Source organism: Fundulus heteroclitus, chromosome 20 (genome assembly GCF_011125445.2).
Source record: "Fundulus heteroclitus isolate FHET01 chromosome 20, MU-UCD_Fhet_4.1, whole genome shotgun sequence".
NCBI lineage: Eukaryota > Metazoa > Chordata > Actinopteri > Cyprinodontiformes > Fundulidae > Fundulus > Fundulus heteroclitus.
The window spans coordinates 27144656-27172566 of NC_046380.1; the positions used below are offsets into that span (position 1 = coordinate 27144656).

The following is a 27911-nucleotide window of genomic DNA, read 5'->3' on the forward strand; positions in this document are numbered from 1 at the left end:
TAACCCATCCCTCAGGAAGCATTGGGCTGCTAGGGCAGCAATCTGTGGTTACAGGTCTTGCTTAGGGACCCATAGTTGCAGTCTGCGGGGTTTTAAGCGGGTTCTTGCAGACTTCCTAGAATGCTAGCGGGCTGCTCCAACCACTAGACCATCACTCCCCTACTGCTTTATTATTATTTTATCATAATTAAACGTCTGCAAGACTGCAAATAGAAGTGTTGAGAGGCACAAAAACACTTACCTGACTCCGCCAGATAGATTTGCTCCGCATATCCATCTGGAAACCTTCCGTTGAAGTAATTTTGGGAAGGGGCGAAAATACTGGTTAGCTGATTGGCCTATGTTGGTGATAGACGGGCCAAATAAACCAATCAGATTCGTCGTCGCTCGTAACAGAGCGACGACGAAAACACAACCACAAGCCGAGCTACTCTTGCTGCTACAGGTAAAGGCTCGTTAGCTCAGCAAAGAAATACTCTGTAATTCCGATAAAACTTGCTCGATAGCCACGCTAACGCTAGTTTCATCGGCTGAAGCCGCCATGTTGTTTAGACTGAACTGACGCGCTTCCCGTTGCGTCACACCTCAACCCGCCTCAAAGCCAACGCTGATTGGACGTTCGTTTGGTGAACGGCTCCAAATTTTCTTCAACGGAGAGTATCCAGACTGATCTGCGAGTGAAACCTTGAAAACTCGCGAGATCAGGATGGTCTCACGAGGCTACAAAAACACCCCCCAAAGATAATTATACCAAGCATACAGAAAATGGTTTGACTAATGTCTGTTAGGTCCAGATTTTTGCTTTTGTCTTTAAAACGTAACCTAGGTTAGTTGCATGAGCCCTGGCGGCTGTAACACACTGTCGTGAATGGTGAGGTTTGTTATTTACTAAAGTGCAGACAAGAATTTAGGAACAACATGGTGGGTAAAAAGTTTAATAACAAAGAAAACACAACAAACTTACTGAAAGTCTGTCAGTGACAGGCACCAGGAGAACAGGATGTTGCACACAGGCAGCCCACTGGCATTGACCAGACATAGAACGGGAGGGAAAACGCGAGAATCCTGCTGAGCACGATAACAATTAGTGTGTATTTATTCATACCGAGGCAGTGGTGGAGGAAAAGACATGCAAACCAAGAGCGTAATCAGGGTAGATGTGGAGCAGCTGTCTCTAGCAAGGTAGCTGAGGGATGAAGACTAATCAACATGCAATGAGCTGAGCAGGAGCACAAAGAAACTATCAGTGTAATAATACTAAACTAAACAAAGAACACAAAATAAAGTAAGTAACTGAACACAGAGCACAAACTAACAAGGCAAGACCTAATGGAAAAACAAGGAATTAAAAGAAAAACATAAAAGGAAATCTAAACCTGAACACATCAAGATGGTAACACAGTTTGGTTCATTTATAGTCCTGTTGATAGACAGGTACAAGGTTAAATATACGACAATCAGTACAATCCATTTGATCTTTAAACAGCATAACATAGAGCACAAACACAGGAGCCTTTTTTATATCTATTTTGAATTAGGTCACTGATGTTTGTTAAATTTTTTAACATCTTGATCATTTATGTTACATATAAAAGATAAAAGAAAGACATTTATTCACTTACAAAATAATAACTGACATTTTCAAATGAATCACATGCACAGCAATAGAGTTACCACAAAAATAAACATCTTAGTGTAATAAATAAAATCCCCCAAACAATCATGCATGTAAGGAGAACATGACTGTGGATTAGTCAGTGCTATTTACTGACTGACTTAGGCTGTGTGTGTATCTTTGATCTGCAGGGACGATGTTTTGAGATGGAAAAAGTATGAATCATAAACAAATGTATTTTATCTGATACAGCTAAACTTGTGGTTAACCTGGGAGTGACCCTGTCGTTGTTACGAAACCGAGCAGGGCCGTGAGTTTGTATGTGTGTGTGTGTGTGTGTGTGTGTGTGTGTGTGTGCCAGCTGTGAGGTGCTTGCTCACTGAGGTAATTAGGTGGCAGATACAAAGGCTTTAAAAGAGACCCTACAGCTCCCAGGATAATGGTTATCTGACTGCTCAGAGGTGGTTAAAAAAAGCACAATGACATGGATGGAACAATAAAACTAAATTATGAGTCAGACAAGAAAAACAGAGGGTAGCTTAGGTCACTATACGGGGGAATGAAAAGACAATCCGAACAGGGTTGATACTCCCATACCTGAATAGGGGCTATTACATGCTGTGAAGTTGACTGCTTGACTTGCAAATGTTTTCTTGCCATTTGACCTTTTTCCCCATTTTGTTACGATACATTATACGTACAAACTCCTTTGTTTTCCGAGGATTTTATTTGACAGATCAACACAAAGCTGTGCATATTTCCCCATCCCCACCAGCCCTACTGAGTAAAATTAGCTCAAGCCTGCTCAGACAGGGTGAAAAGCTTCTGTGAAAAACGATTTTCAAGTATCTAAACAGATTCTTGTTCTGCTTTGAGTCTAGCATTTGCCTGGTCCATTCAACACATGACTATCCTTTAATCTAAACCTTTCCACTGTAGCTCTGACTGTATGTTACGAGTCCTTTTTAAGGTAAATCTTTTCCACAGTCTCAATGCTTTTGTACCATCTTACATGTTTAATCTAGGATTACCCTTTATTTTAGCTCCATCCACCTTCTCATCAACTTAAGAAAAGTGTCCTCTCAGCATGATGCCGCCACCAGTATGTTTCATGGTGCTGATGAACCCATATTGTTTTTACATGTAAGCTAAAAAAAAAGTCCCTGCTAAAGAAAAGCATCCTCACGGGTTGGTTTCCATGGGGTGAAAAAAACATAAGAGGCTATTAGACTTTTGCAAGACGTTGTATAATAACATCCAGCTGTAATATACAGACAATTTTTGTTCATGTCCTGATTTATCTATACTTGGAGGGTACATCTTCTTGTCTGTATAATTTTGAAACTTATGTTTCTCTATGGGATCTAACAACGTTGCTGACAAACACAGTCACAATGAGTCAATAGCAGATTGTCACCTTGTAAAATTGTCTCAAAGAAATGCTAAACTCGTTTAAAAAAATAATAATAAAAATATGAAAGAAGGAAATAGACAAAACTCCAAGTAATCTGATAAAAATATTACATTTTAGGAGTAAGTTTAGATTTAGATGAAAACCCCATTGGGCAGTATTGGTAAAACTTTCCTCTATGGCTTTAAAAAAAGTCTACAACATTGGTCCAAATTACTGTGAACTTTCACTAAACACAATGCAATAAAATATATTTTTTTATATATTGTGGGAAATGTCACGCATACAGCAGTCAGCAGGTAAATAGATTAACAGGTGCATTAAAGCCATGAGCTGGAGATCACATTAACCTCGGGCTGATTTTTCCTGCCCTTCTCCTGGATGCATCGGTCTGTCGAGTAGCGCTCTCCTCGATGGATGTCCAGGAAGGGATGCCACTTCTTGGATGGGGAGCACAGTGACTTTAAACGCTGTAGAAACCAAAACATTGAATATTTAAAATTTGAGACTGTAGAATAAAAAGGACATATAAGGACTTTAAAATAAGCAAATGCTCACACACCTCCCAGGGGCTTCCTTTGGCTTTTATCAGCTTATAAATGGCGACAACAGGGAACCAGATCAGGACAAAAACCGTCATGCACCAACCCAGAGCCAAGCCCCAGGATGGGAAGTCTACTTTTCCATATGTGGGGGATACAAAGGTTGCTATAGACCATCCCAAGATGACCTAAACAACAAGTCGGTGAAACATTACTTTAGAGAGAAAGAAATGCTTGGATCTTCTGTATCTTTATTTGCATTCTCAAATAAACGATCAAAATTACAACGGTGGTGTACTGTAACTCATTAGGGGCACAAATATAGCATTAAGGCTGGACCTTTAATAATGCATTTGAATTGTTATTTTTTTCCAGAATATATTATTATCTAATAAACAACTTTAATATTAAAAAGAAATGTATGATAGAATAATAAAAAATGTGGTACAAGAAGTAGGCTGGGCAGAGTCCAGGTGAGAGTTTGAAATATAAGAACACTGCACAGTGTCCATCCTGGTGGTGGTAGCATTATGGTGTAGGCTTGTTTGAGTGGAAATGGATGGATTAATAAACAGGAAGTTCATAAAATTCATAAAATTTCCCTGAAAAATCAAGAGCTACAGTGCCTTGCAAAAATATTCACTACTTGGCAGGTTTGTTGTGGTACCATGTGCTTTCCACTGGAAGATGATGGATCTGACGGTGCTCCAGGAGAACATCCACCTACTTCTTTTCAAACTATTTATTTAAATGAGCAATTTATGTCAATTGTCATGTCTATGTCTATTACTTTTTTCTATTATTTTATTGATCATTCAAAATAAATAAAATACTTGATGGCTACAAAAAAATGTGTTGTTTCTCTTTAGCTCGTCAAATTAATTTGACTATGTGCCCAAGGAGAGTCAATGTAAACTTGATGGTAACGTATTTAACTTTAACCCTATGCTCAATGTGTTTATCTGTTATTTAATGATTTATGATTGCATTTATTTTTACATGTGAAGCAGCTCTCTGTGTTTCATTAGAAATAAGACAAATGGAAGGAAACTGAAACAGTGTGTATGTGTTTTTCACCAGTATAATGCAGGGGCTGATGAAGAACCAACATGCCCTCCACCACAGCCAGAAACCAAAGGATTTTTTCCCAATCATCATCTCAATGTCTTCAATAAAACGGTTCCCTCCTGTTAAAAGTAAGACACACACACACACACAGACAGACAGGCTGGAGTTTGAGCCGTCTCTAGCTTTCATAAATATGTGCACCTGTCTCCCGTGGTCATATTTACCATATATGTAGGAGAGACCAATGAGCTCCAAGAGAACCAGAATTAGCAGCACCCAGCTGGCAACAAACTGGTCGATGAGCGTCACCCAGTATATTCCAGCCTGCACAGACACAGAGAGAACGCGTTGCCAGGTTGTAAATCAGATAATGGCAAAACAAAGCTGCAGATGGACAGACTTACTGTTGTGACGCACGGCAGGCCCAGAAGGTAGAGGGCTGAACACGTAGCTATCGTCAGCAGGGCCCGCTTTGACTTAAAGGCTTTGGGGAAAGCATCCAGCAGGCAGGTGACTAACACCTCTAGAGACAAAAGAAGAGGTATTAGAAAACAAAAATCTATCAGGTAAGGGGTTATTGTTCTACAAATCGAGTATGAGCTGAAGGTCTAACCTATTCCAGCAAACTGAGAGTCCAGACCAACAGTCAGAAGCATGAAGAAGAACAAAATGGACCACAGTGGGGAAATGGGAAGCTTAGCGAGAGCTCCTGGATAAGCAATGAAGGCCAAACCAAATCCTGCAGGATTTCAAAATGGCATCAGAGTTGATGGTTTAATGCAACAGTCACCATGGTTTGAATGTCTTTGAATGTCCCACCTTCCTTCACCACTTCTTCAACTGGTATTTTGTAGACGTGAGCCATGTGGCCCAGTATGGAGAATATAGCAAAGCCAGCAAACACACTGGTCCCTTTGAAGACAAGGAAACAAATTGCAATTTGCAGCAGTTATTTAAATTTTTTTTGACAAAGAGAGTATCAAACTGGGCTCCTACCAGCATTAGTGAGAGTCACAACAAACGAGTCTTTGAACACATTGTTGTGGAAGTTGTTGTAGGAAGCGAGGGTCATGAGTCCTCCCCAGCCGATAGAGAGTGAGTAGAAGGTCTGGGTTGCAGCATCTTTCCACACCTACAACACACACACACACATCCTTGTTTAAAATACAAAAAGTGAGGACCGTGTCTTGACTTTTATTCATTTCCAAGCTATGGCCTAAGCCTAAACTGCACCTAATAGACACCTTAGTGCTAAACCTAAACCCTAGCACAGAAAAAAAGTGAGAACCAAAAACAGACAGACACACACACGCACACACGCACCAGCTTAAAACTATAAAGCTAGTGTTACATGCTGTGGCAGATGATGAATGAGTGGCTGCGCTCCTACCTGGGCCTCAGCCAGCTTGGTCAGGTTGGACTTGCTGCCGATGTAGAACTCGATCCCGTCTTTTGCTCCCTCTAGTGTCACGCCTCTGATCAGCAGGATCAAAATCACCACGTAAGGAAACGTGGCTGTGAAGTACACAACCTCCACAGGAAGAAGATAAGTTAGACACGAAGGGCTGAATGTGCAGTCTTAAACATTTCAAGGAATCTAGTCTAAAGTTGAAGCCAAAATAGATGTAAATCAAATGTCAATTCTAACTTTTGTTTAAAAATAACAAAAACATTTCTTTTAATTTTTTATGGATTTAACACCAATCATGCATTTCCATTCTATTTATATTTTCACAAAGTGAGCTTAATTGCTGATCTTACCCTCTATGGTTTGATATGTACATTAATTCCTCTATTTAATTGATTACTGTGTTTGTCATACTGTTTTACCATGTTTTAAGCTCTGTGTAACGGGTCAGAGATGCAATTATTAGTCTGGTTAGTTTTCGAAAAATGCTATATAGTAGCTTTTAGGAATAATCTTTCACTTTTACATTTTTGAACGGGTTAATTTAATTGTTTATTTAATGCTATAACCTGATGTATTGTGGGGAAATACAGTAATCTGTCTGAGTTTGGTGTAAACGGTAACTATTATTTGTTATTTTGCATATGCTGAAAGCAACAAATTAAATAAAGATTGGAAAACATAAACGGCAGATTTGTTGGTCAAGGAATTAAGTTCAAATTGCCATCCATCCATCCATCCATCCATCCATCCATCCATCCATCCATCCATCCATCCATCCATCCATCCATCCATCCATCCATCCATCCATCCATCCATCCATCCATCCATCCATCCATCCATCCAAGCAGCCAGTTCACCCTAAATCTGGACTCTGCTGAGTCCAAACACTATATGAAGGAAGCTAATTGGTGTCCACGATCAGACTCTTTCTGTTATAATTCATATCAAATGCACAGGCTGAAATGTACATATTTACATCCTGCCCCCAACCCCCCCCCCCCCCCATTTTTGGGATAACTGTCAGCAAGTTTCACTTCCACCATGACATCTGTAGCCAACAATAAGCTTCTGGTGTTATATAGGCGGAAATTTGCGGTTAAACTCAATTAAACTGGCAAAACAGTTCTAGATAGATGGTCCTGAGTTTTGAACCCAGTCTGTAGTCTTTCCACACAGATTTTTTATTTTCTCCCCCTTGCATGCAAGTGTTCGTATAATTTTCAAACTGTGCAGACTAGAAAGGTTGTTCAACCAATACATGCTTTCAAAATCAATAAAGTTGTGTGTTACATAATAATTCCAGCCTGGGAAAATGGCAGATCTTCAGATTTTCTATTTCTTTTTTCTATTTTATGGAAAAGCTTGTCCATAAGGTGTAGATATGAGGATTATGTTGACATACTTTTCCTGATGACTTGATGCCTTTGATCAGAGCTGCAGCTACAATGATGGAGCTCAACAGCAGACAAAGAGCAAGGTGCCAAACTATTGGTCCTGTTTCACTCAGGTCACTGGATCTCTGCAGAGCCACATTACTAAACATAACCAGAGAAACATCTTTAGCATGCATGACTAAGCCCATTTAAGCTTGCTCATTAGAAATGTGTTCTTCTTACTCCCAGTAGTACTCGCTTGGGCTCTGGACTGCTGGAGTGATTATGTTGGATGCATTACAAGTGTTGTTGTCCTGAGTCCAGTTGGCCATCAAAACACCACTCAGGTTACAATATACTGAAAAAGATTAACAACTGATAAATGGATAAAATGTAAATTGATTGGTTCATATAATGTGTCACAACTGCAACCATTAGACATCTGAAAATGTTTTCAGAGGGTCTAAAACCTCAGAGGAATGTCATCTTCAACCAAAAAGCAGACATAACCATGACATTTTAAATAAGCACCTATAGGTGTGTCACTGCAGTTGGTATCAGTTCGGTTTGGGCAGCCGGACCACGGAAGAGGAAACTGCATGGAGGCAAACATGTAGTACAGGCTGTAGGCAATGATGACGTTGTAGTAAATAGACACAATCAGAGTCACCAGCATCATCCCTATGCCAACACCTGGAAAGAGCAGTAACAATATAAATTATACAATTATAAAACTTATTTAAAACATAAATCTTTTGTTGAATCAGTTTACAGCATCTTATACAAGTATTTATACACCATTCACCCCTTGAACTCTTCCACACTTTACTTACAAACCACAAACTTTATTGTAAGTTAATTGAATGTTATGTAATTGTCCAACACAAAGTTGGACGGCGTTGTCAAGCGGCTGAAAAAATTATACAAGGTTTCAAGTTTCATTACAAATTACAATGTGAAAAGTGTGATTTTCAAATGTTTTCCGACCACTTTAGTTTTCCCTAAAATAAAATCCAGTGCAACCAATAGCCTTCAGAAGTCAAAATGAAAACATCATGTAACTTTTAGGCATAAGAGCACAAAGCAGTGTGGCTAAAAACAATCACTGCACAGCACCCTGAACACACCATTTTACTGCAAAACATTGGGGTGGCAGCATCACGCTGAAGGTGCTGTTTTACTTCAGCAGGGACAGCCAAATTATTCTGAAGTTCTTGATTGTAATAAGAAAAAATATTGAAATGTTAAAGGATTACACATAATTCAGCAATGTCCTTTAACTAACCTAAATAATTGAAGAGCTTATCCCCTATAGCCTGCTGTTGCAAATTTCGCTCAAACCACTGCACAACCAAGGTGACATATATATATATATATATATATATATATATATATATATATATATATATATATATATATATATATATATATATATATATATATATATGTATATATATATACTACTGTTGCCTGTAGATGCATATTTGACACATACCAGGAGTCCAAGTCTAAGCACTTTGCTGCAATCCAGGGTTTGAGTAATACACATTTAATTGAGCTAATTTACATACGAAATATCTTCATTGATGTTCTGCAATTGGTCCCTACTTAAAAGAAACATGTTTATTTTAAAGATATAAGTGGAAACAAATTCAGTAGGGTGGCTGTGAGTGAATGGGGGGTTACGCATGCAAGGTCAAAACATGTGCACTACATGCAAAAGAGCCCTGTCCAGGATTCCAACCCTGGGTTGGGTTCAAGTTAATTTTTGCTAATAGAGTTATTTATTAACTACAAGTCTCATTAAATAGCAGATAGCATTCATTTGTAGTTATAGGGTTGAATATTAACCACAAAACTACATCTGTCTTTTATGCTCTGATATGAATAATAAATGTGGGTTTTCATCTCACCCTGCAGGATCGGCACTGCTCTCCAAACATTGACCGGACCCTGGCTGCAGAACTGACCAAAGGCACTTTCGAGGAAGAAAAGAGGGATTCCTGTCACCACGAGCATTGTGAAGTAAGGAATAAGAAAGGCCCCTATATGACAATGACACAAAAAAATTATATCATAATTAATAACAATATTGCAGTGGAGCACCAGTGGATTGGATAATGAATCCGATAATACCAATGTACCCCCTCCGTTCTTGTATGCCAAGTATGGAAACCTCCAAATATTTCCCAGTCCGACAGCATAGCCAATCATGGAGAGTATGTAATCCCTCTTGCTCGACCAGTTCCCACGCTCAGTATTTTCATCCCCAGCATCTACGTGTGGATCCTGCTCAATGAAAAGTTTAGACATGTAACTAACTGGTAATGACACTCATTATGAAGCTTCTGTCATGGTGATCAACCCCATCAGAAAAACAATAACTTGAGAAATCAGACAAAAGAACGAGTAGGAGCTTTAATTTAGGTAATGAATTTAATTAAAGTGATGTGATAAGGAAAAATATTTACTTGTACTGCTACAATGATCCAAGTTGGATTTAAAATCAGAAATGCACGCAGAACATCTCAGTTTTCACTTTTTCAACATTAAAAAAGGAAAAGGTTTCGACAAATCGTGGTTCAAACCTACCTGATCAACGACGGCAGGATTCCTCAAAATTAAATCCTTAAAACCTTCCCAACCGTACTTCCTCATGTCTTTTCACTTGTTTGTTAAAACTCTAAATGAGAAAACCAAATCCCCTCTGCAGGTTTGTTTAAATGGATCTCCTCCTACCTATCACCTGCTCTGACCCTCCCTTTGTGGTCTCTGACTGCATCAATGTACAATCAATGCGCTCAAGCAAGAAGGCATGATGCTGAAGGAATGCATGAAAATATTAAGTCATCACGGTTCGCTCATTCTGATCTGATAACCTTTCTATTAACAGAGCTTGCTTGTGTAGCTAGAAACATAAAGTATGACCCTTCTCCTCTGCCCCTTGCACAGAAACAATGTTTTATAAATAGATATTCATCAGTGTCTGTGACATCCCAGCAGTGGCCTGTCTCAGGGTGTCTTCACCACAGTCTAATACTCCTTTCTGCTGATGCATGGTGCATAGAGCTCATTTTGGTCAATGACATCTGCATATAATGACAGCTTGTGCTCAGGGAGGGATTTTGCGTAGTTGTGGTCACATTGTTAGTGTATAATCACCGCAGTCTGATGATGTAGCTGCTACCTCATCCCATGATCCCTGATACAGAGGTAACTTAGATAAATTTTAGCTGTTGTCACAGTTTATATGAAACAAAGCACATTTAGGTGACATTAAATGTGGGACGTAAAACAGAGATTTTCTCATTTTAAAATCTTTTTGTCGGTAATGTTTGCCCATTTACATACAGCCATCTAATATCAATGTGAAGGATTACATCCATAGCAAAGGGTTGGAAGTGTATGCACAATGTGCTTTGTGATATGACGGTAAAGTTGTCTTGATTTTGACAAGTGATTTTGTGCTTGAAGTGTCTTTCCATGGGTTTTCTGGGTCAACCAGAGTTTAAGAAATGCAGTTTAGTTAATGAGTGATTACTAGCTGCTGCAGCCATTGTGAGTCGGTGTGTTTTCGTGTGTGCATGTAATCATGACAAATGTTTTCTGCTGACGCTCATTGTTGTGCACATCAGAAACCTGCAGAGTGCAGCGGACTGAGGTTGCAGTCCAAGAACTCAATCGTGTCGCTTCTTGTGTGATTTATTGTAGTAATTCTGTTGTTGGTTTCTTTGTGGATAAGCTGACTTTCATCTAAATTCAATGTAACTTGTTAACAGACAGAAGAGAGGAAGCTGGGTGAAGGCCCACCTGAATAAATCAGTCACTATTCCTGCTACAGTCGGGGGAATGCCTGACTGCTGAAACATCTTTGATGGAGTGGTGAAATGTTTTTTGTTTTTTTTTAATTCCAGCTGATACCAGGAAAATAAGAAATGGATAACAGGGACAGGTGCAAAGGTGCTCACAGCCACTGAGCTTTTCCACGTTTGTTACTTTTGCATACTTAATTGGAATTTCACATAGACCTCAAAGGGGACGTATACAGCAAAATACACTTTTCTTCATCCCTAAATACAACTTATTGTGTATTTGGAGTCACTAGGTGTGGAGAAAATTTGAATGTAGTCTGTCCAGGAGCTGTATAGATATCTTGTGTTTGGGTCATGTTTTTCAATCCATTCAGTTTCTCTATTATGTTTTGAATTGTTACGTTACAGTTTACAGTAGAGCTACTAAACAAGGTGATGCACATCCGTCTAACCTAATTTGGCATATCTGCCGTTTTTATTTTTATTCTATGCTGCAATTTTGCAGTCCGGGCTGAGTGGGATGCTCTGCAACCTGTGGAGCTATAATAACGAGAAATTCAGATAGAAGCATTGCAGTTCCTCTTTATATAGATAGTAACTGAATGATTTCAATGTGGAAAAGGAAGGTATTAAAAAAAACATGTTATGTCCCCTTTAACTGTGAAAGTGGAAAGTTGGGTCAAACATTTTCTTTACCAACAAAATTCTGACAGGTGTGGCAGGCATTTATGTATTTAGCTCCTTGAGGTATTGCTTTGTTGAACCATCTTCAACCCCAACTGCATCTTGGAAGACGGTGTGTTCAGGAAGACAGTTTGTTTCCTGCCACACAAAACATTGTGACTATGAGCCAAACAAAATTGCTGATGATTTGACCAGAACACCTTCATCTACGTGTTTGCTTTATTCCCGACCTCTTTGTGATGCTGTTTGTTCTTCATTGTTCTCTAACAAACATCTGGGGCTCACACAGAACATCTGGATTGACACTAGCAAAACTGGACACCATACACAAATGAGAGGTTTTCTGAGGTCAGCTTGTTTCTCTGGATTTTCTTTAAATGCATGACAGTAAAAGGGGCTGAATTTAATGACAGGCCGTACTTTTGATATTTTTATTTGCAGATAAGAAAAACTGTGACTCTTTTTCCATACACTTCAAAATTATGTTGTACTTTGTGTTGGTTGGTCACATAAACTCTACAAAAATACATAGAAGTCTGAAGTAATGTGGGAAAATTAAAAAAAATGTTCAAGGTGTAAGAAAACTTTGGCATGGCCTGCGTCATCTAGTCAGAGGCACTAAATCCTACGTTCACCACTAAAACTTTTGTGACAGTCGGCTGGTGTGTCCACTTATGACAGAGCATCATTGTTAATACCTTAAAAATAGATCTTACGAGACGTCTGACTGGTTTGCTGTTCATCCAGGGATTGGCCCTAATGCAACAATGCATCAACATTCATTATTTGGTCGATGGCAGATACCACAATCCACCGATGTGGGTTAAAGGTCATATAAGCTGTGTCAGCCAAACAGCCCAAAATATAAACATCAATTTCCCAAAAAAGCACCTGACCATTTAAAAAAAAAATGCACGTCTTTTATTTGTTTGTCTCTTGTACAAAATTAGTCAATAGAATACTATCAGTTACTGATACATACCGTTATAAACCTTGTAGCTACAGTTTTTTTTATCTTTATACTAAATATATGCACCAAACATTGTAGTCAAGTGTCATGTTATTCTTAGGTACATATTACTTTTATAGTGTATTTGGATACTTCACATAGTCTTGAATACACTCCTGATCAAAAATATTCAGGTTGGGCAGAAATTATAACTTCACTTTTTTTTCCTGATGGATCTTAACCAGGTTTTAAGTGGATTTTCAAAGTGCAAGAAGAAACAGGAGAAACAGGAGCAAGTGACACACAAAGAGAGTAGGAAAATAATTGAAAATACACTCAAATGGGCTGAGTATCTGCTCATCAAAAGTTAGGGGCCATAAAAATACTAAATCTATGTTTAAATCTGTGTTTCGTGTCATCCCCCTACCAGCCGACTGGAAACAATGACATCAAGCAAGTCTAAAATACATTTTTGTAGGGAGCAACAAGGGCCCCACTAAGCCATACTTTGCTCAATTTTAGTGTTTTTTTTTTTAAATCAATTGTGTTCATTTTTGGTTATTGTTTTACCTGCTTTTTTTACCTGCCCTTTACCCCCTCTGCATATTTTTAGTTTTTCTCATGTAATTTAGAGTTTGACTCAAACCCTGGCTATAATCAACCAATGAAAAGATTTAAATGTGAATACTTGTAACTTTTTCCTAGTCTTAAGATTTTGATCAGGAGGGTATATTATAAAAGTCAGAGTTAACAAGGTAAACAAAGAGAAATATAGGACAACACGCATAAAGAAAAACAGAAATAAAAAACTAAATAAAAGGGTTTTAAAGTCAATAATCCTCATAACAACAATGGATCATGGTCCCAGAGGTATCGTACAATATACAATATATTAAGGCTTCTAATTAGTTTTTTTGAATACAACATGTAATCATAATGAACTGACTGTTCTTAACCAAATGTTTTCTGTCCCTTAATGTGGTGTAATACTGAAGAAATACCTGTTTTCACATTTGAACAATAATCACAGTTGTGTGTGTAACATCACACCACATCATATCACTGACTAGTGGCCCAACTTTGCAGAGACTCGGCTAGATCTGGATGCTTGAAGCCACACGCAGACAGAGGGCAGACTCTGTAGGGATGTCCTCCTGACTGATCTCGTTCCCATCCAGTCGCAGCGTTTGCAGTCTGGAGAAATTTGTCACGTCCACGACGGCGCAGAAACTTCCCAGAGTGAACTCTATAACCACAGGACAGAGGACTGGTGGTAATGGCACAGAAATCACCTAAATGAAACTTCTCTCAACCTCTCAGCAACATCAGTACAGAGATATGTAAAAAAAAACAAACAAAAAAAAAAAACATTTAAATAACAGAATGATTACTTCTAAAGAATATGCAAGGACATTCTGAGAAAGAAACAAACATGCAAACAAACAGCTGTAACCTTCAAAGACAACTTTACCATCTTTTGGGAGGGAAGACATCTGTTCAACAGAGATGGTTTCTCTCTAAAAAGGTCAGGAGCAAAACGCCTGATTTCAAACATTTTCTATTCTGTGAACAATGCAACATCAGCTTTGTCCCAACAAAGCTCAGAAAGTACAATAACAAATGATAAGCCCAGTACAGCCTGAACAAGCCAAGATAAAGATAGCCAGAAACATGACACAGAAAGTGGACTCCTCTTTAACTCCCACAGAGAACCCAAAACCTCCATCCCCACAGACACCGGTCCAGACCGCACCCACCTCCCCTTTTTCTCCAAAAAGTCCAGATGTTCCCTTTCTGGATTTCACTCACAACATGAAATAGGTTTTTAAGATTGGCCTGCTGTTAACATCCTCCACCATTCTGACAACCCTAGCTCTGTGACTAGACCAGCATCTTTCAAAGGCCGCAGAGACCCCGATCCTCCTCCTCCACATATCAAGGAACATGCCTGTGCTCAGGACTTTCAGATGACTTCTCTGTGATACACACCGGAACCTATCGGCCAATTTATCAGACATGACACTTTCTAGCATCAGCTCGGGCCTTTTGTCAGAGATAGTTGTGAAATATCTGTGATGATACGTGGCAGAAATAAGAAAACCAAAAGGATAGCAAACAGGAATAATCAATCATACTTAAAAGTCATAAGTTGTCAGATGCACCATGTTACAGATTAGATTAACACTATGTGTACTTAGACAAGATTAACCACTATGTCATATAAACTGGCTTTATTAAATATTAGATCTCTGTCAGGAAAATCCCTTTTAATTAAATGACTTCATTATCGACAATAATGTTGGTGTTATGTTTTTAACAGAAACATGGTTACATGAATTTAATGAAGCAGCTATACTAATAGAGTCGACTCCTCCAAACAACAATTTTCTTTGTGAGAAATTACAGCAAAGGAAAGGTGGAGGAGTGGCAACATTATTTTGTGATTCACTAAAGTGTAAAAAGGTGTTTTTGGGAAAATCTGACTCTTTTGAACATTTGGCTCTCCAGATAAAGAGCCCGGTACGAACTATGTTTCTGAATGTTTACAGGCCTCCTAAGTCCACATCAAACTTTTTTAATGATCTTAGTGACCTCCTTTTTGTGATTTGTGTTGATTATGACTGTTTAATTATTGTTGGAGACTTCAACTTTCATGTTGACAATACTGGAGATAATGGTGCAAAAGAACTGTGTGACACACTTAGAAACTTTGGTTTAACTCAACATGTTAAACAGCCAACACACAAACAGGGACATAGTTTAGACTTAATCATCATTAAAGGTCTAAACATTTCCCAAGTCAATGTAACTGATGTTGCCCTATCTGATCACTTTTCTGTTACCTTTGAAAGCATAATTACCAGTGACTCATTTAGCCCAATGGATATCATAAGAAGACGCACCTTTAAGGACAATGCCACGGAAACTTTTATTCAAGCTTACTTTGCTACTTCAACATTGTGCTGTAACTCAGTAGATGAGCTAGTAGATAACTTTCATTCTAAAGTTTCAGACATCAATGACTTAGAAGTGAAAAAAGGGAATGTCGAAAAGCTGAACGCAGGTGGAGAAAGACGAAACTCCAGGTTCACTTTGACATCTATTAAGAGAGACTTTACAGATTTAACTTACAACTGAAAAATTCAAGGAAATCTTTCTCCTCTGAGATTATCAACAAAAAACATTAATAATACTCGTGCCTTATTTGCCACGGTCGACAAGTTAACAAATCCCCCTGTGTGTGTTACTTCTGCCTAAAATGTGGATTAGACAGCTGCAGCTGTTCCAGAACGCTGCTGCCCGCGTCCTCACTAAGACTAAGAAAGTAGAGCACATCACACCAGTTCTAAAGTCCTTACACTGACTCCCTGTATCTCAGAGAATAGACTTTAAAATACTTCTGTTAGTCTATAAATCCCTGAATGGCTTAGCACCTAAATACATCACAGACTTGTTATCAGTGTATCAACCATCCAGACCACTAAGGTCTTCTGGCTCCAACCTACTCTGCATACCTAGAACCAGAACTAAACAAGGAGAAGCAGCATTTAGTTCCTATGCTCCACTTATCTGGAACAAACTTCCAGAAAACTGTAAAAGTGCTGAAAGCCTGAGTTCCTTTAAATCAAGATTAAAAACATTTGTTTAGGATTGCCTTTGAGTGTTCTAAAACTGTTTTACTGACACATCATTAGTTTAAGTTTGTAATCCAACTGTTTTTAAAATCATTAATATTAGCTTTTGGTTTCCATTTTCCTATGTTTTTATTTGATTTTAATTTTCCTACATTTTATTCCAACTCGTTTTAATCATGTAAAGCACTTTGCGTTGTCCTTGTACTGAAATGTGCTGTACAAATAAACTTGCCTTGCCTAAAGTTATCAAAAGGTTCAAGAAATACTATAAAAATAAAAGTTTGAACCTATGTGTGCACAAATGCCTGATGTGCCCTTTACCTTTGATCTGATTGGCTTGCAGGTACAGATGCTGCAGTGTGGTGCTGACGGTGGGGATTCTCTCTAGTTTGTTGAAGCTCAGGTCCAGCTCCACCAGTCCGGTCACATTAAAGGTGTTGGACGGGATTCCCTTGTCTGTCAGCTGATTGTGGGCCATCCTTACATACTGCAGCTGAGCTAATCCTCCCAGGAAACCCTCGGGTAGAGAGTCAATGGAGTTGAACTCCAGGTAGAGCTGGTGCAAATGTTCAGGAAGAGCATCTGGAACCTGCCGCAGGTAGGGAAAAAGGTTTATTTGCATTTTCATTCTAACACAAGGTTACTCAAATGACTTTGCAGGAGAGAAAAAAAACAGAAAATATACATTAAAGAGTAGAAATGTTAAAAAAGTAAAGTGTCACTGTTGTATTGAAAAATAAATGGGAAGGTAAAACGTAAATGAAGAAACTGAATAGCAAAGACAGGCTGAAAATAAACTGATCAGAGGAGTGTTGGCCGTTGTGGAAGAACTGCGGTAAACAACTCCTTCCCACAACGCTCTTTAGTTCAGTCTCATTGAGTCTAGTTTACTGCTAATCTCTAATCTTGCATTTCTGGCTATGAAAACAAGTTTTCTGCCTCAAAATGGACGAAATTCAGACCCACCAATGCGCCCATATTATAGACATACAAATTGTGTGACTGGAAAGGAATTTTGTCATGTGGTATCATAGAAATATAAGGTATAGAAATGGTAGAAGATGTTTTAGCTCGCTAATAAAACTCGGGGGTGGTGGGGGGGGGGGCATCTAAAAACTGAAGGAAATCTTCATGTTATCGTTGTTTGATCAGATTCAGACTTGAAAAGAACATCTTATTCAGTTTTTATATAAAGATAGTTTTTATATAAAGGTATACGTCCAAATACCTTCATTAACTTGTTGTTGCTGATGTCCAGCAGTGTGAGGGATTTCAGAGCCTTCAGTGACGTGCCAAAGTCTGCAACAGCATTATCATGAAGATGCAGGATGGTGAGGTTATCCATTCCTTCAAGATCTGTTGGGATCACCTAGAAAAGAGTTGGAAGTTGATCGTTTCTCTTGATACAAAGCCAACACAAGAAAAAAAGCACAAAAAGTATTTTTTATAGGATTTTAAACAGCGTGGAACATATCAGACCTTTTCAATCCTGTTGTGGTCGATCCTCAGGTCCCGCAGGGAGCGAGGAAGGTTTGGTGGGATGCTGGTCAAGTTATTGTGGTGAAGAAATAAACGCTCCAGTCCTTCCAGCTTTGAGAATGCCTACAATTAAATTACCTTTTTGTAACAATGTTACAAATATGAAAAATTAACAGTCGTACATGCACATTTGTATATGTTCTTGGTCATTATAATGCATTCACAAGGCTTTTTGGTTACGTCTAGAAAACTGCTAATTTCATTGCAGAGAAGAGAACGTTGGTCTGTCCAGCTTGAAATTCTACCAACAGAGACCACTTTAGGATGCTGTTATGTAACCAGATTACATTTAGTTTGTTCTTTGCAATCCCAGATGTAAAAGTGCCTCAACAAAAAACAAGTAATCATTTTAGGCGTAATACAGAATGAATATAAATGCATGTGAGTTCTTGGGTTTCTTTATGTTTCCGTGTTTTCATTTGCTCTTATTTTAGTTTATTTGTGGATTAGGGTCTTGGTTTCTTCTTTGTACATTTTGTATTCTTTCTGTTAGGTTCTTCCCGTGTGTTTTTTCCTCCAGTTACTGTTTTTTTTTACACTCCTCCCCTCAGCTCCTGTCTTAATCATTCTCAGCTGTTCCTCGTCTCAACCTGATTGCTTTTAGCCGCTTCTGCCTCAACCCTTTCCAAGAATCCCTCTGTATTTAAGCTTCCAGGCTCTCATTATTCATTGCTGGTTTCTTCTGTTGTTGCATGGTCCTCCTTGCTCAGTTGCTCTGCCTGGGTTTTCAGGGTTTTTTTTTCTCCCTATTTTTGCTGTTAGTTGGTTTTTGAATCCTTTAAATACTCGTTTTTCCATCATGTGGCTTTTCGAAATCTCATCTGCATTTTGTTCCAGTTAAAGTCTCACAAAACATGACAGCAAGCCACACTTTTTGAATGTTTAATTGTAAAACTATTTATACATTTTCTTCAATTTCCCAATTATGCTCTATATGGTGTCGACCCATCAGATACGATCCTAATAAAATACCCAAGCTGTAATGTGATCAGAAGTGAAAATTTCAGGGATAGCAGCCTTCATGGCATGTCGTAATGTTGGTGTTAAATCGTAAAGTCTGATGCTTTTTCTGATGTCTGTCTGCAGACCTTACAGCTTCGTCCAAATTTGTTTTGTAATGTTTAAAATGATTTTCACATACACAGGATGTAAACCATTTGTCACCTAAGCTCACACGCACATCTGGGCTTGGATGTGTGATCACTTGTGCATTACCTCCTTGCCGATGGCATCAGACGTCAGCTGATTGTGATGCAGAAAGAGCCACACCAAATTAGTTGCGTTGACCAGAGCTAACTCGGGCACAGCTGAGATGGCGTTGCCTTGGAGGTACAGGTACTTGATGCGGGAGGGAATGGATGGAATAGCTGTCAGGCCACGCCCATCACAGTACATGGCCACGGGAAAGGTCGGGGGGCAGTCACACTCCTCGGGACAGGCCCCATCTGCTGGAGCTGCCTGCAGGGAGCCAACATACTGTTCTTGGCGGTGACGGTGAAACAGCCAGCCCAGAGGGTCCCATCCAAGGGCGACAGAGAGTGGAAGCAGGGCAGACAGGAGGATTACGGTCCCCAGACGCATTTTCACGAAGCAGGGAGGGATCTTCACAGTTGCCTGACACAGGAAATAGAGTGAATGCATTCAGAGACAGTTCCCTCAACATGCTGTGGTGACTGGTGGAGATTTTTTTTTTTTAAACAGATTGGTCAAATAATTAAGACCACCAAAGAAACAATAAATATAGACTGGGACACCCTGGTAAAACACTAGGTTTTCATGCTGTAAAAAGAAAACAAGAGAGGATATTTCAAAATTGTCTACTTCAAATAAGACAAATGTCCTGTTTCGTTCAACTAAAATCTGTTTGAGAGAGAACAAACAAATCAAAAGGTTAAAAAAACTGGTTGCCTAAGTGCAGACACCTTTAAACTAAAACTTTGCAGAACATAATTTCGATTCAGTTTCAGCGTCTTGTGTTCACTCATGCCATCAATTACAGGGAATCTGACTAACCTGATATAACGTTTAACTGTCCTAGTAGGGTTTTCGTTCAGATTAGCTCATTTGCATCTGTTGGCTAAAGCAACAACTTGCAGAGAGGTTGCAAAGTATCAAAGGGATTTAATTGTTCAACGACATCGGTTAGGATTAGTCTAGGAAAACCCCCACAGTGTTACATATTTACACCACAACTAACTTAAGAGTCATCAGTCATTGGTGAAAACAAGGAACTATGATGACGTGACTGACATTGCTCTTTCTAAGTGATTGAAGGCCAGAAAGGGTGCCAAGCAGCTGGCAGCAGCACCAAGGGAGCTACAAGGATGTCTGGTTAGTGCTGGTTGTGTTTTACATGAGAAACCATCCATTAGTCTTCACACGTCTGTACTAGCATCAAAGGCAATAACCTTTTTTCAAAGAAAACATCAAGGCCTGGGTAAAATCCAGGGGGAGAATTTTCTATACTTTGATAAAACCAATCCTGAATCTCTCGTCACCACTCCAAAGAGTAAGTTTGACATGGAAACAAAAGAGGGCACCACCAAAAGAAAAGCACACAAGCCACAATGAAACATGGTGCTGGTGGCATCATGATCTGGGGTTTCTCATATGTAACCAGACCTTTTGCAAAGCTGGATGCAATCATTAATAGTTTTAAATGTGGTTTGAAACCTTCTGCGGAATATTTTCATTTTAACCATCACTGAGAGGCCAGGAACACATCAAAAACAGGAATTTAATGGCTTTATCCAGACTATTTAAGTTTTGGAATGACTTAACCAAAGTTCACAACTAAATTTGACAGAAGACGTGTGGGCTTGTCTGAAGAGGATTGTGGATAAAAGACGGCATCTCAATTTTATAGAAGCTGAGATCTTTTGCAGAGTGCACAAAAATTAACCCGCTGGGATGAATGGTTTTGATAGACTAAAATAAATAGACCAAAATATGGTTTACAACATATTAATGAAAGGGTGTGTACATCTATGAAACCAGGTTGTTACAGCTTATATATTATATTATCGTTTCCCCCTGGCATTTATTATTGTTGTTGATTTTTTTTCAGCTGAACTGGACAGAACTCATTTGACATTAAAGGTGAGAAAAGTTTAGAAATAATTTAACATGGTCTGATTTTTTTTTTTTTACGTCATCCTTATTGTATCAATAAGGTGCTGTTCTTCAAGAATGTTTTTCTCCCAAAAGGCTTTTTTGGTCATCCTGCTGGGGTTAAATTATCCGTCAGAGCTGTTTACTTTGTGTTTAGACATGTGTGCCCACAGAAAGGCACATTCTTAGAAGTCTTTATCCGCAGGGAAGCTAAAGGGGAAAATTCCTTGGTTTGCCTTTGGTCCTGACTGTTTTTTTCTTTATGTTTTTTTAAAACAGGTTAGAATAAATATTGATGCATATTTGACATCTGTACTAACTCCAGTGAGGAGGAAGTCGACTGAAATTCAACATTGCAGTTTGTTTGTGTTCCTTCATATAAAATATTTTTATCTATAACAACATTTTAAAGATATTATCTATAACAACTTGCATAGCTAACTTTCTAAATGTGATGGTGTTTTATGCATTGTTTTTATTAACTTTCAAAAACCTTACCTTAATTTACCAAATAAATTATTTATTGAGATCAGTAGAAGAGCTCTTTGTGCCAGAAAGCCAAATGTGCAAAGGACAGAGCAAATTACAACAATGCACATACATAAACGCCCACAATCAGCATTTGCAGATCTGATCCAAATCGGTTGGGTAAACCATCTACAGACAGATGTTTCCATTTACAGTCATTGAGAAGACCATAACCTTAATTTTCAAGTCATTCTGGAAAAGTTCATATAAAAAGTTAATTCTGAAAATCATATTCTCCTAGGTGTGCTTGGACATTTGGAACAGAAAGAAATAAAACATGCAGTGTTACAAAAAAAGGTTAGTGAAGAACAAAATAAAATGTGTGAGGCCTCAAATATTAATTCAATGCAGGCAAACAGAATCTGAAAGTAACTGCTTTAAGAAAAAGGACAAAAAAAATCAACATAGACTTGACACAGGACTAGAGCAATGCATCATCCCTCTACGTAGATGTTCACACTATATCTTTAGAAATCATCCATTTGGTGACAATATACCATTTATGAGAGAAACTAGGTTATCCTTGGTATTATTCATGGATTCAGTAAAAGAACATATTGCACCTTTTTTAGTAATAAAGTGTCTAAAAGTCCTATTAAAAGTTGCTCTGCTAAGATGTTTGTAATGTGCTGACAACACTGAATCATTGACTTTAGGAGCCCTTTTAGCCTCAGTGATTCATGGGTCATGATTAAGTAGCTTAAGAGAAAAGTTTGAACAGAAATGACCAGGAAAAGCAACAAAAGTAGGTAAAGGTGTGCGAGATGTCCAAGGAGGCTGGAGAACCTGCTGATTAGAAAGTTTTTTAAAAGGATCACCATACAAATTGGCTCCTTGGAGGAAAACTTTTAAGAAATTTAGGTGTTTGCTGTAAGCTTTTTTTTTTAATCTACTATAGTTGTGCAAAAACAAAAACACTGCTTTACCATAATTGCTTTCATTTATCTCCTTAAAGTCCTAATTAGCCACGCTCCGTACCTGATCAGAGAGACTGGTCCTCCTGGTCCCCGCTCTCTCAGTGTGCTCAGGAGTGAAGGGGACCCTGGAGAAACACAGTTCAAAAATACAACTTTCTCTCCCCCTGCTCTCCTTTCCATTATGCCAGCCCTTACTCCACCCCTCTGTCTGTTCTACATCTGCTGGCCACTTCCTCCCCTTTATTCAATCGGCTGCACCCCCACTTTGCTCAATTTAGCGGAGAGCTAACAGTGGAGCTCACATGTCCATGATGTGAGATGCAGCTGGTGTGAAGGATTGTTCCCATCTGTGTGCCCCTCATCTTCCCACTTTCTGTCGGCTGAATCCCTCTGCTTTCACATACGTCCTGAGACCTTGGCTCACTGGATCAAATCATTTGGCTTTTTGATGGGAAACAAGCTGGTATCTGTCATAAAAAGGTTGAACAGAACCTCAAATCACTCCTCTGACCCAACATTGTTTTTGGTTTGGCAAACTTTAGGATGGTTAACAAAAAGATTAGTGGAACATTTCTAAGAAAAGCGTAACTAAAACTGCATACATATAATCATAGTCAGGGGCGGTTCTAGATAGGGGCCAACAGGGGCCCATGCCCCTGTAGAAATGGTCCTGGCCCCTGTTATGGCCCCTGTACTAAAGACATGATATTAAATACACTTCTCATAATTATTTTCAATGGCAAAGAAACCATAACTGATTGGTCACTTTGACCAATATTATTATAATTTCTTTACCTATACAGTTTTACTCTACTTAAACAGAATTTAAAACTTAAGATGTTTCACGTTTAACTTTAGCTGTATTGAGCTGGGGGCAAAGTTTTCAACTGCTAGATCAGGGGTCTGAAAACTGCAGTTCCAGAGCCACAAGTGGCTCACTTAATATTATTCCACAGTTAAATATTGCCATTTTATTGTTGTTTTTTTATGTTTTTGTTCTGTGCCCCTGTGAAAAAACACTGGCCCCAACTTGGCCCCCCTGGTAAATTTGGTCTAGAACCGCCACTGATCATAGTGTTACTTAAACAGTGTAAATGAATATGTGTTTGTGCAGATATTCAGAGTTGATTCAGATTTACTGAAGGTTATCTGCGGTGTACAGCAAGGGTTTGTGTGAGGGCCTCAACTTTTTAATATTCTACATATACTGTATATGTGCGACATAATGTATTAAAGAGTCAAGTATTCCTCATGGCAAATGACATAAATGTACAATAAAAAAATCCGAAAGACAATAAAACATGTATCTCACAAGGTACATTTCTATGAAAGATGTTGGATATAAAGGGCTGCAAAGAGGCAGTGTGCAGCACGTTTGCCTTGCAGCTCCCTGTGCATTTGTGGGTTCTCTGGTTTCCTCCCACAGTCCAAAAACATGACTGTTGGGTTAATTGTTCTTTCCAAATTGCCCTGTGGTGTGTCCTTGTTTGTTCTGCGTGTCTCTAAGCTGCCCTGTCATGGACTGGTGACCTGTTCAGGGTCTCACCCAGAGACTGCTGGAGAAAGGCACTAGCCACGCCTCAACCCTGCACAGATAGAAAATGGATGGATGGATGTTGAATATAACATGAAATATCATTAGATGTCTTCCTGTTTTTTTTTTACAAAATAATTCAAGCCCAGTCAGGTTGGACTGAGGATCCGGGAGCAGCATTTTTCTAATTTTGCTGCAGATCCTAAACTGGATTTAGGTCTGGGCTTTTCCAACAAAGGTATCCCTGCAGTAAAACATGGTGCTGCCACCTTGTTTTACTGAAGAGATACCTTGTTTAGAGTGATGTGGAGGTATAACTTTTCTGTCACCTTTGCATGTTGCCCAAAACAATTCAGTTTTGGCCTCATCTGCACAAAGAACCTTCGTTCACATATTTGCTTTGTACCCTTCATGGCTTGTGGGAAATTACACAAGGGACGTGTTTGGCTTCCTTACAGCAATGGGGTTTCCCTGCTCATTCTTCTTTATAGGCCGTATTTAAAGAGTGCACAATTAATAGCTGTTGTGTTGACAGATCCTCCCACCTGAAGTGTGGACATCCCAGCCTCTCAGCTTAATGCTCTCCTTGCTCAGCTTGTTAGTTTAGGTGGACATCCATGACTTTGTTTGCATTTGTGCCTTACTCTTTCTATTTCTAGATGATGGATTGAACAGAGCTCTGAGATTTCTAAAGCTAAAAGAATATTGTTTTATTCCGTAACCATACTTTAACCATACAATTTGCAAATTGAGTAAAACGTGAGACTGCTTTAATATAAATATTCCAGGTCTGATTTTTTGGGTTGTTATTTTATTCTATAAACTTGAATAAAAGGATTTAAATAAAAGGAATAAAGCAACTTGTATTTTAAATAGTGTTTAAAGTTTTGCAAGTGGGTTCTAATGATGTGCTAAATACATTTTGCAACACGTAAAATGGCACAGCACTGGGAATTCAACTTAAAAACGTTGAATACATATTATTTACATTCATAATGTACATTGCAAGTTAACATCCGTTACTAAAAATAGCTTATCTTTTCTTTGCAATTCAGATAAAAAAGCAGCTGTCAGATCCAACATGGCAGCTCCTTGCATCAACAACAGTAAGCTATGATAAAATATGTTTATTTTAAAAGACACAATGGTAAGTAGAGCACATAACCCCAGTTCTGAAGTCCCTTCACTGGCTCCCTGTATCTCAGACAATAGACTTTGAAATACTTCTGTTAGTCTATAAATCAATGGCTATAAATCTATAAATAAATGAATATTATATCTATAATAAATATCTATAAATGAATGGCTTAGCACCTAAATACATCACAGACTTGTTATCAGTGTATAAACCCTCCAGACCGCTCAGGTCTTCTGGCTCCAGCCTACTCCGCAGAACCAGAACCAGAACTAAACAAGGAGAAGCAGCATTTAGTTCCTATGCTCCACTTATCTGGAACAAACTTCCAGAAATTAGTAAAAGTGCTGAAAGCCTGAGTTCCTTTAAATCGAGATTAAAAACACATTTGTTTAAAATTGCCTTTGACTGTTCTAGTTATGCTATTTTAAACATAATTAGTTGAACTTTGTAGTACAACTTTTTTATATATTTGCTTTTAATGTCTATTCTCCCATGTTTTATTTTGTTTCTACATTTTATTCCTACTTGCTTTTATTCTGTTTTATTTTCCTGTATTTAATCATGTAAAGCACTTTGCATTGTCTTTGAACTGAAATGTGCTATATAAACAAATTTGCCTTGCCTTGCCTAATAGCGAATCTAAAATCAATGTTGGATGCAGCAGCTGCAGCTCTGAACCGAACCAATTAAAAGTGGTGTTTACATGTGGAAAGTACAGCTTTAAAGGACGTTTGTAAGAGATACTACGAACAAACTAAAAGATCTCCTGGCCATCGCCATATTGGAGTCCTTACCTTTTATTTTTATTTTGGAAACCCGACTTCTCTGACTATTTTAACTGGAACGCTTTTTACTCGGGTTTACCCCATTACCAGTTCTTATTTTCAATTTCCGAGGCAAATGGAATGCAACAAAAGTTCTAGAAAGTCATACAAATACTAACTAAAAACATTTTAAGACTTTTTTTTTAGATTGCTGTTTGTGCTTCACTCCATTGTGGGGTTCTTTTTGTTCTTTGACATACATGTGTGCAACATGTTTAAGAAAAAAATTTGGAAATGAGGTTCATACATTCATAGTTTTGATGTGGGATGGATTCAGTTCTCTCCGACTTGCTCCGACACTTTTACCTCTCGCTGAGGGTTAAATAAAAACAGCTGTCAGCCCGTCCTCTTATGGTATCTGTCTGGTTTTGATGTGGGCCTCTTCCTGCCACTGAATATCCTTTCAAACTGGTGCCCCATCTGGACCTAGGATTTTATGCTTGCTTTTATCTTTCATTTCTCCAAAAAAGTAATAAATCTAAATTGTTTTAACAGTTCCTACACATGTTTTCATGTCACTTATTCTATGAGGACAACACTTTACATATGCAATTGTCATAAGGGAAGATATCTCCTGCTAATGACTAAACTGACATATTTACACGTGATGATGGAGTGGCTAAGCCTGATGAAGAAAATTCTAATTATCTGGAAACAAGAATTGCACAACCTATATGGGTAGAGTTTGATTTTAGTTTACTTAAGCGTAACCATAACTATACATTAAGATCCAAGAGTTATTTTCACTCTTTGTAGTCAGTATTTGTACTCTAGTGTTTTGCCTTGTTCCAAATCTCTATGCATCTGGGTACAGGTTGGAACGTAGATGAACTTCTGAATTAAAAGGTTCATATTTTAACCCTGCCCCTTCTTTGTCATAAAAGACCAGAGTAACAGCCTCATTTCTGATGACAAATCCCTGATCGGATCATCTCCTTTCCCTGCCTGACTTCATACAATATTACCAGAAGCAGTCAGTCATCAGCCTTCACACTCATCTATGAACCTGAGTTGCATCCCATTCTGAACCTACAGGTTGTGATATGCTCTCCGCACATCTTTTGTAGCTATAACAGCTTCAGCTCTTGTGAAACGGCTTCCCAAAAGTTAAAGGAGCGTGTTTTTGAGAATTCCTGATCACTCTTTCGGAAGTAGATTGTTGGACGACGAGGCTTGGCTAAAGGTCTCCGCTCTAATTCACCCTAAGTCTAATTCTGTGGACTTGAGTAAGTCAAGTTCTCTCACACCTTGCTTTGTGCACTGCTGCAAAATTGATGTTGAAACAGGAAAGAGCAATCCCCAAATGTGTCTGAGTGCATGAAATTCTCCAAAAAGTTTTGGTATGTTGAAACATTAAGAGTTTATTTCACTAAAATGAACGGCCAGGTCCAACTCCTGAACAACTCCACACCATTATGCTCACCAAACCAAAATATGCAGTTGATCAAATGTAGTCATAAAAGGTAATTTGAAGACAGATTTGCACGATTTTCCAATCCAGAAAACACGTTTCCACTGCCCTGCCGTCCAGTTGAGGCATGTTTGACACCTATTCATCCAATGCTTGCACGGCACTTTGTGAAGTCAGGCTTGTTTGTGATGCTTAACCTTGAAGCTTGCTACATACTTTCAAAAGAAACTTGGCAGCCTCTTCACACTGTGCACCTCAGCATCTTCTGAACCCGCTTTGGGATTTTACAGGTACATCACAAAAAAATCTGAATAAAAAAAGTTGCATAAAAAGTTCAATATATTTGTCCCTCCTTTCACAGAAATTACACACATATTGTTCAAAAATAGGTTGGATTAGCTACGAATAA

The 27911-nt window shown here is 38.6% G+C and overlaps 2 protein-coding genes across 2 annotated transcripts; both read right to left on the reverse strand.

The window, feature by feature from the left end:
• Window positions 1-1668: 1668 nt before the first annotated feature.
• slc6a14 (solute carrier family 6 member 14) lies at window positions 1669-10361 on the reverse strand. Its single transcript, XM_012874922.3, has 15 exons — window positions 10013-10361; window positions 9565-9709; window positions 9334-9465; window positions 7952-8113; window positions 7664-7778; window positions 7450-7582; window positions 6027-6167; window positions 5633-5768; window positions 5456-5548; window positions 5250-5375; window positions 5041-5159; window positions 4861-4960; window positions 4646-4755; window positions 3589-3756; window positions 1669-3496 (listed from the first exon to the last, which is right to left on the reverse strand). The coding sequence occupies exons 1-15, from the start codon at window positions 10076-10078 to the stop codon at window positions 3347-3349; spliced, it is 1896 nt and encodes a 631-aa protein (XP_012730376.2). The 5' UTR covers window positions 10079-10361; the 3' UTR covers window positions 1669-3346.
• Window positions 10362-12333: 1972 nt separating this feature from the next.
• On the reverse strand, window positions 12334-22790 carry fmoda (fibromodulin a). The gene is made up of 6 exons (XM_012874923.3): window positions 22657-22790; window positions 19255-19653; window positions 17980-18102; window positions 17729-17869; window positions 16822-17089; window positions 12334-14111 (listed from the first exon to the last, which is right to left on the reverse strand). Exons 2-6 carry the CDS (start codon window positions 19618-19620, stop codon window positions 13960-13962), a joined length of 1050 nt encoding a protein of 349 aa, XP_012730377.2. The 5' UTR covers window positions 19621-19653; window positions 22657-22790; the 3' UTR covers window positions 12334-13959.
• Window positions 22791-27911: the final 5121 nt, after the last annotated feature.

Excerpts from the sequence above, each read along its gene's own strand:
- fmoda (XM_012874923.3), bottom strand. The coding sequence starts at position 19,620 with ATGCGTCTGGGGACCGTAATCCTCCTGTCTGCCCTGCTTCCACTCTCT. Across the intron at positions 18,103-19,254 it reads CTGATGCCATCGGCAAGGAG|GCATTCTCAAAGCTGGAAGG; the intron begins GTAATGCACAAG and ends ATTTAATTGTAG. Across the intron at positions 17,870-17,979 it reads ACCACAACAGGATTGAAAAG|GTGATCCCAACAGATCTTGA; the intron begins GTCTGATATGTT and ends ACTCTTTTCTAG.
- slc6a14 (XM_012874922.3), bottom strand. The coding sequence starts at position 10,078 with ATGAGGAAGTACGGTTGGGAAGGTTTTAAGGATTTAATTTTGAGGAAT. Across the intron at positions 9,466-9,564 it reads GGCATACAAGAACGGAGGGG|GGGCCTTTCTTATTCCTTAC; the intron begins GTACATTGGTAT and ends ATTGTCATATAG. Across the intron at positions 5,549-5,632 it reads TGTGACTCTCACTAATGCTG|GGACCAGTGTGTTTGCTGGC; the intron begins GTAGGAGCCCAG and ends TTGTCTTCAAAG.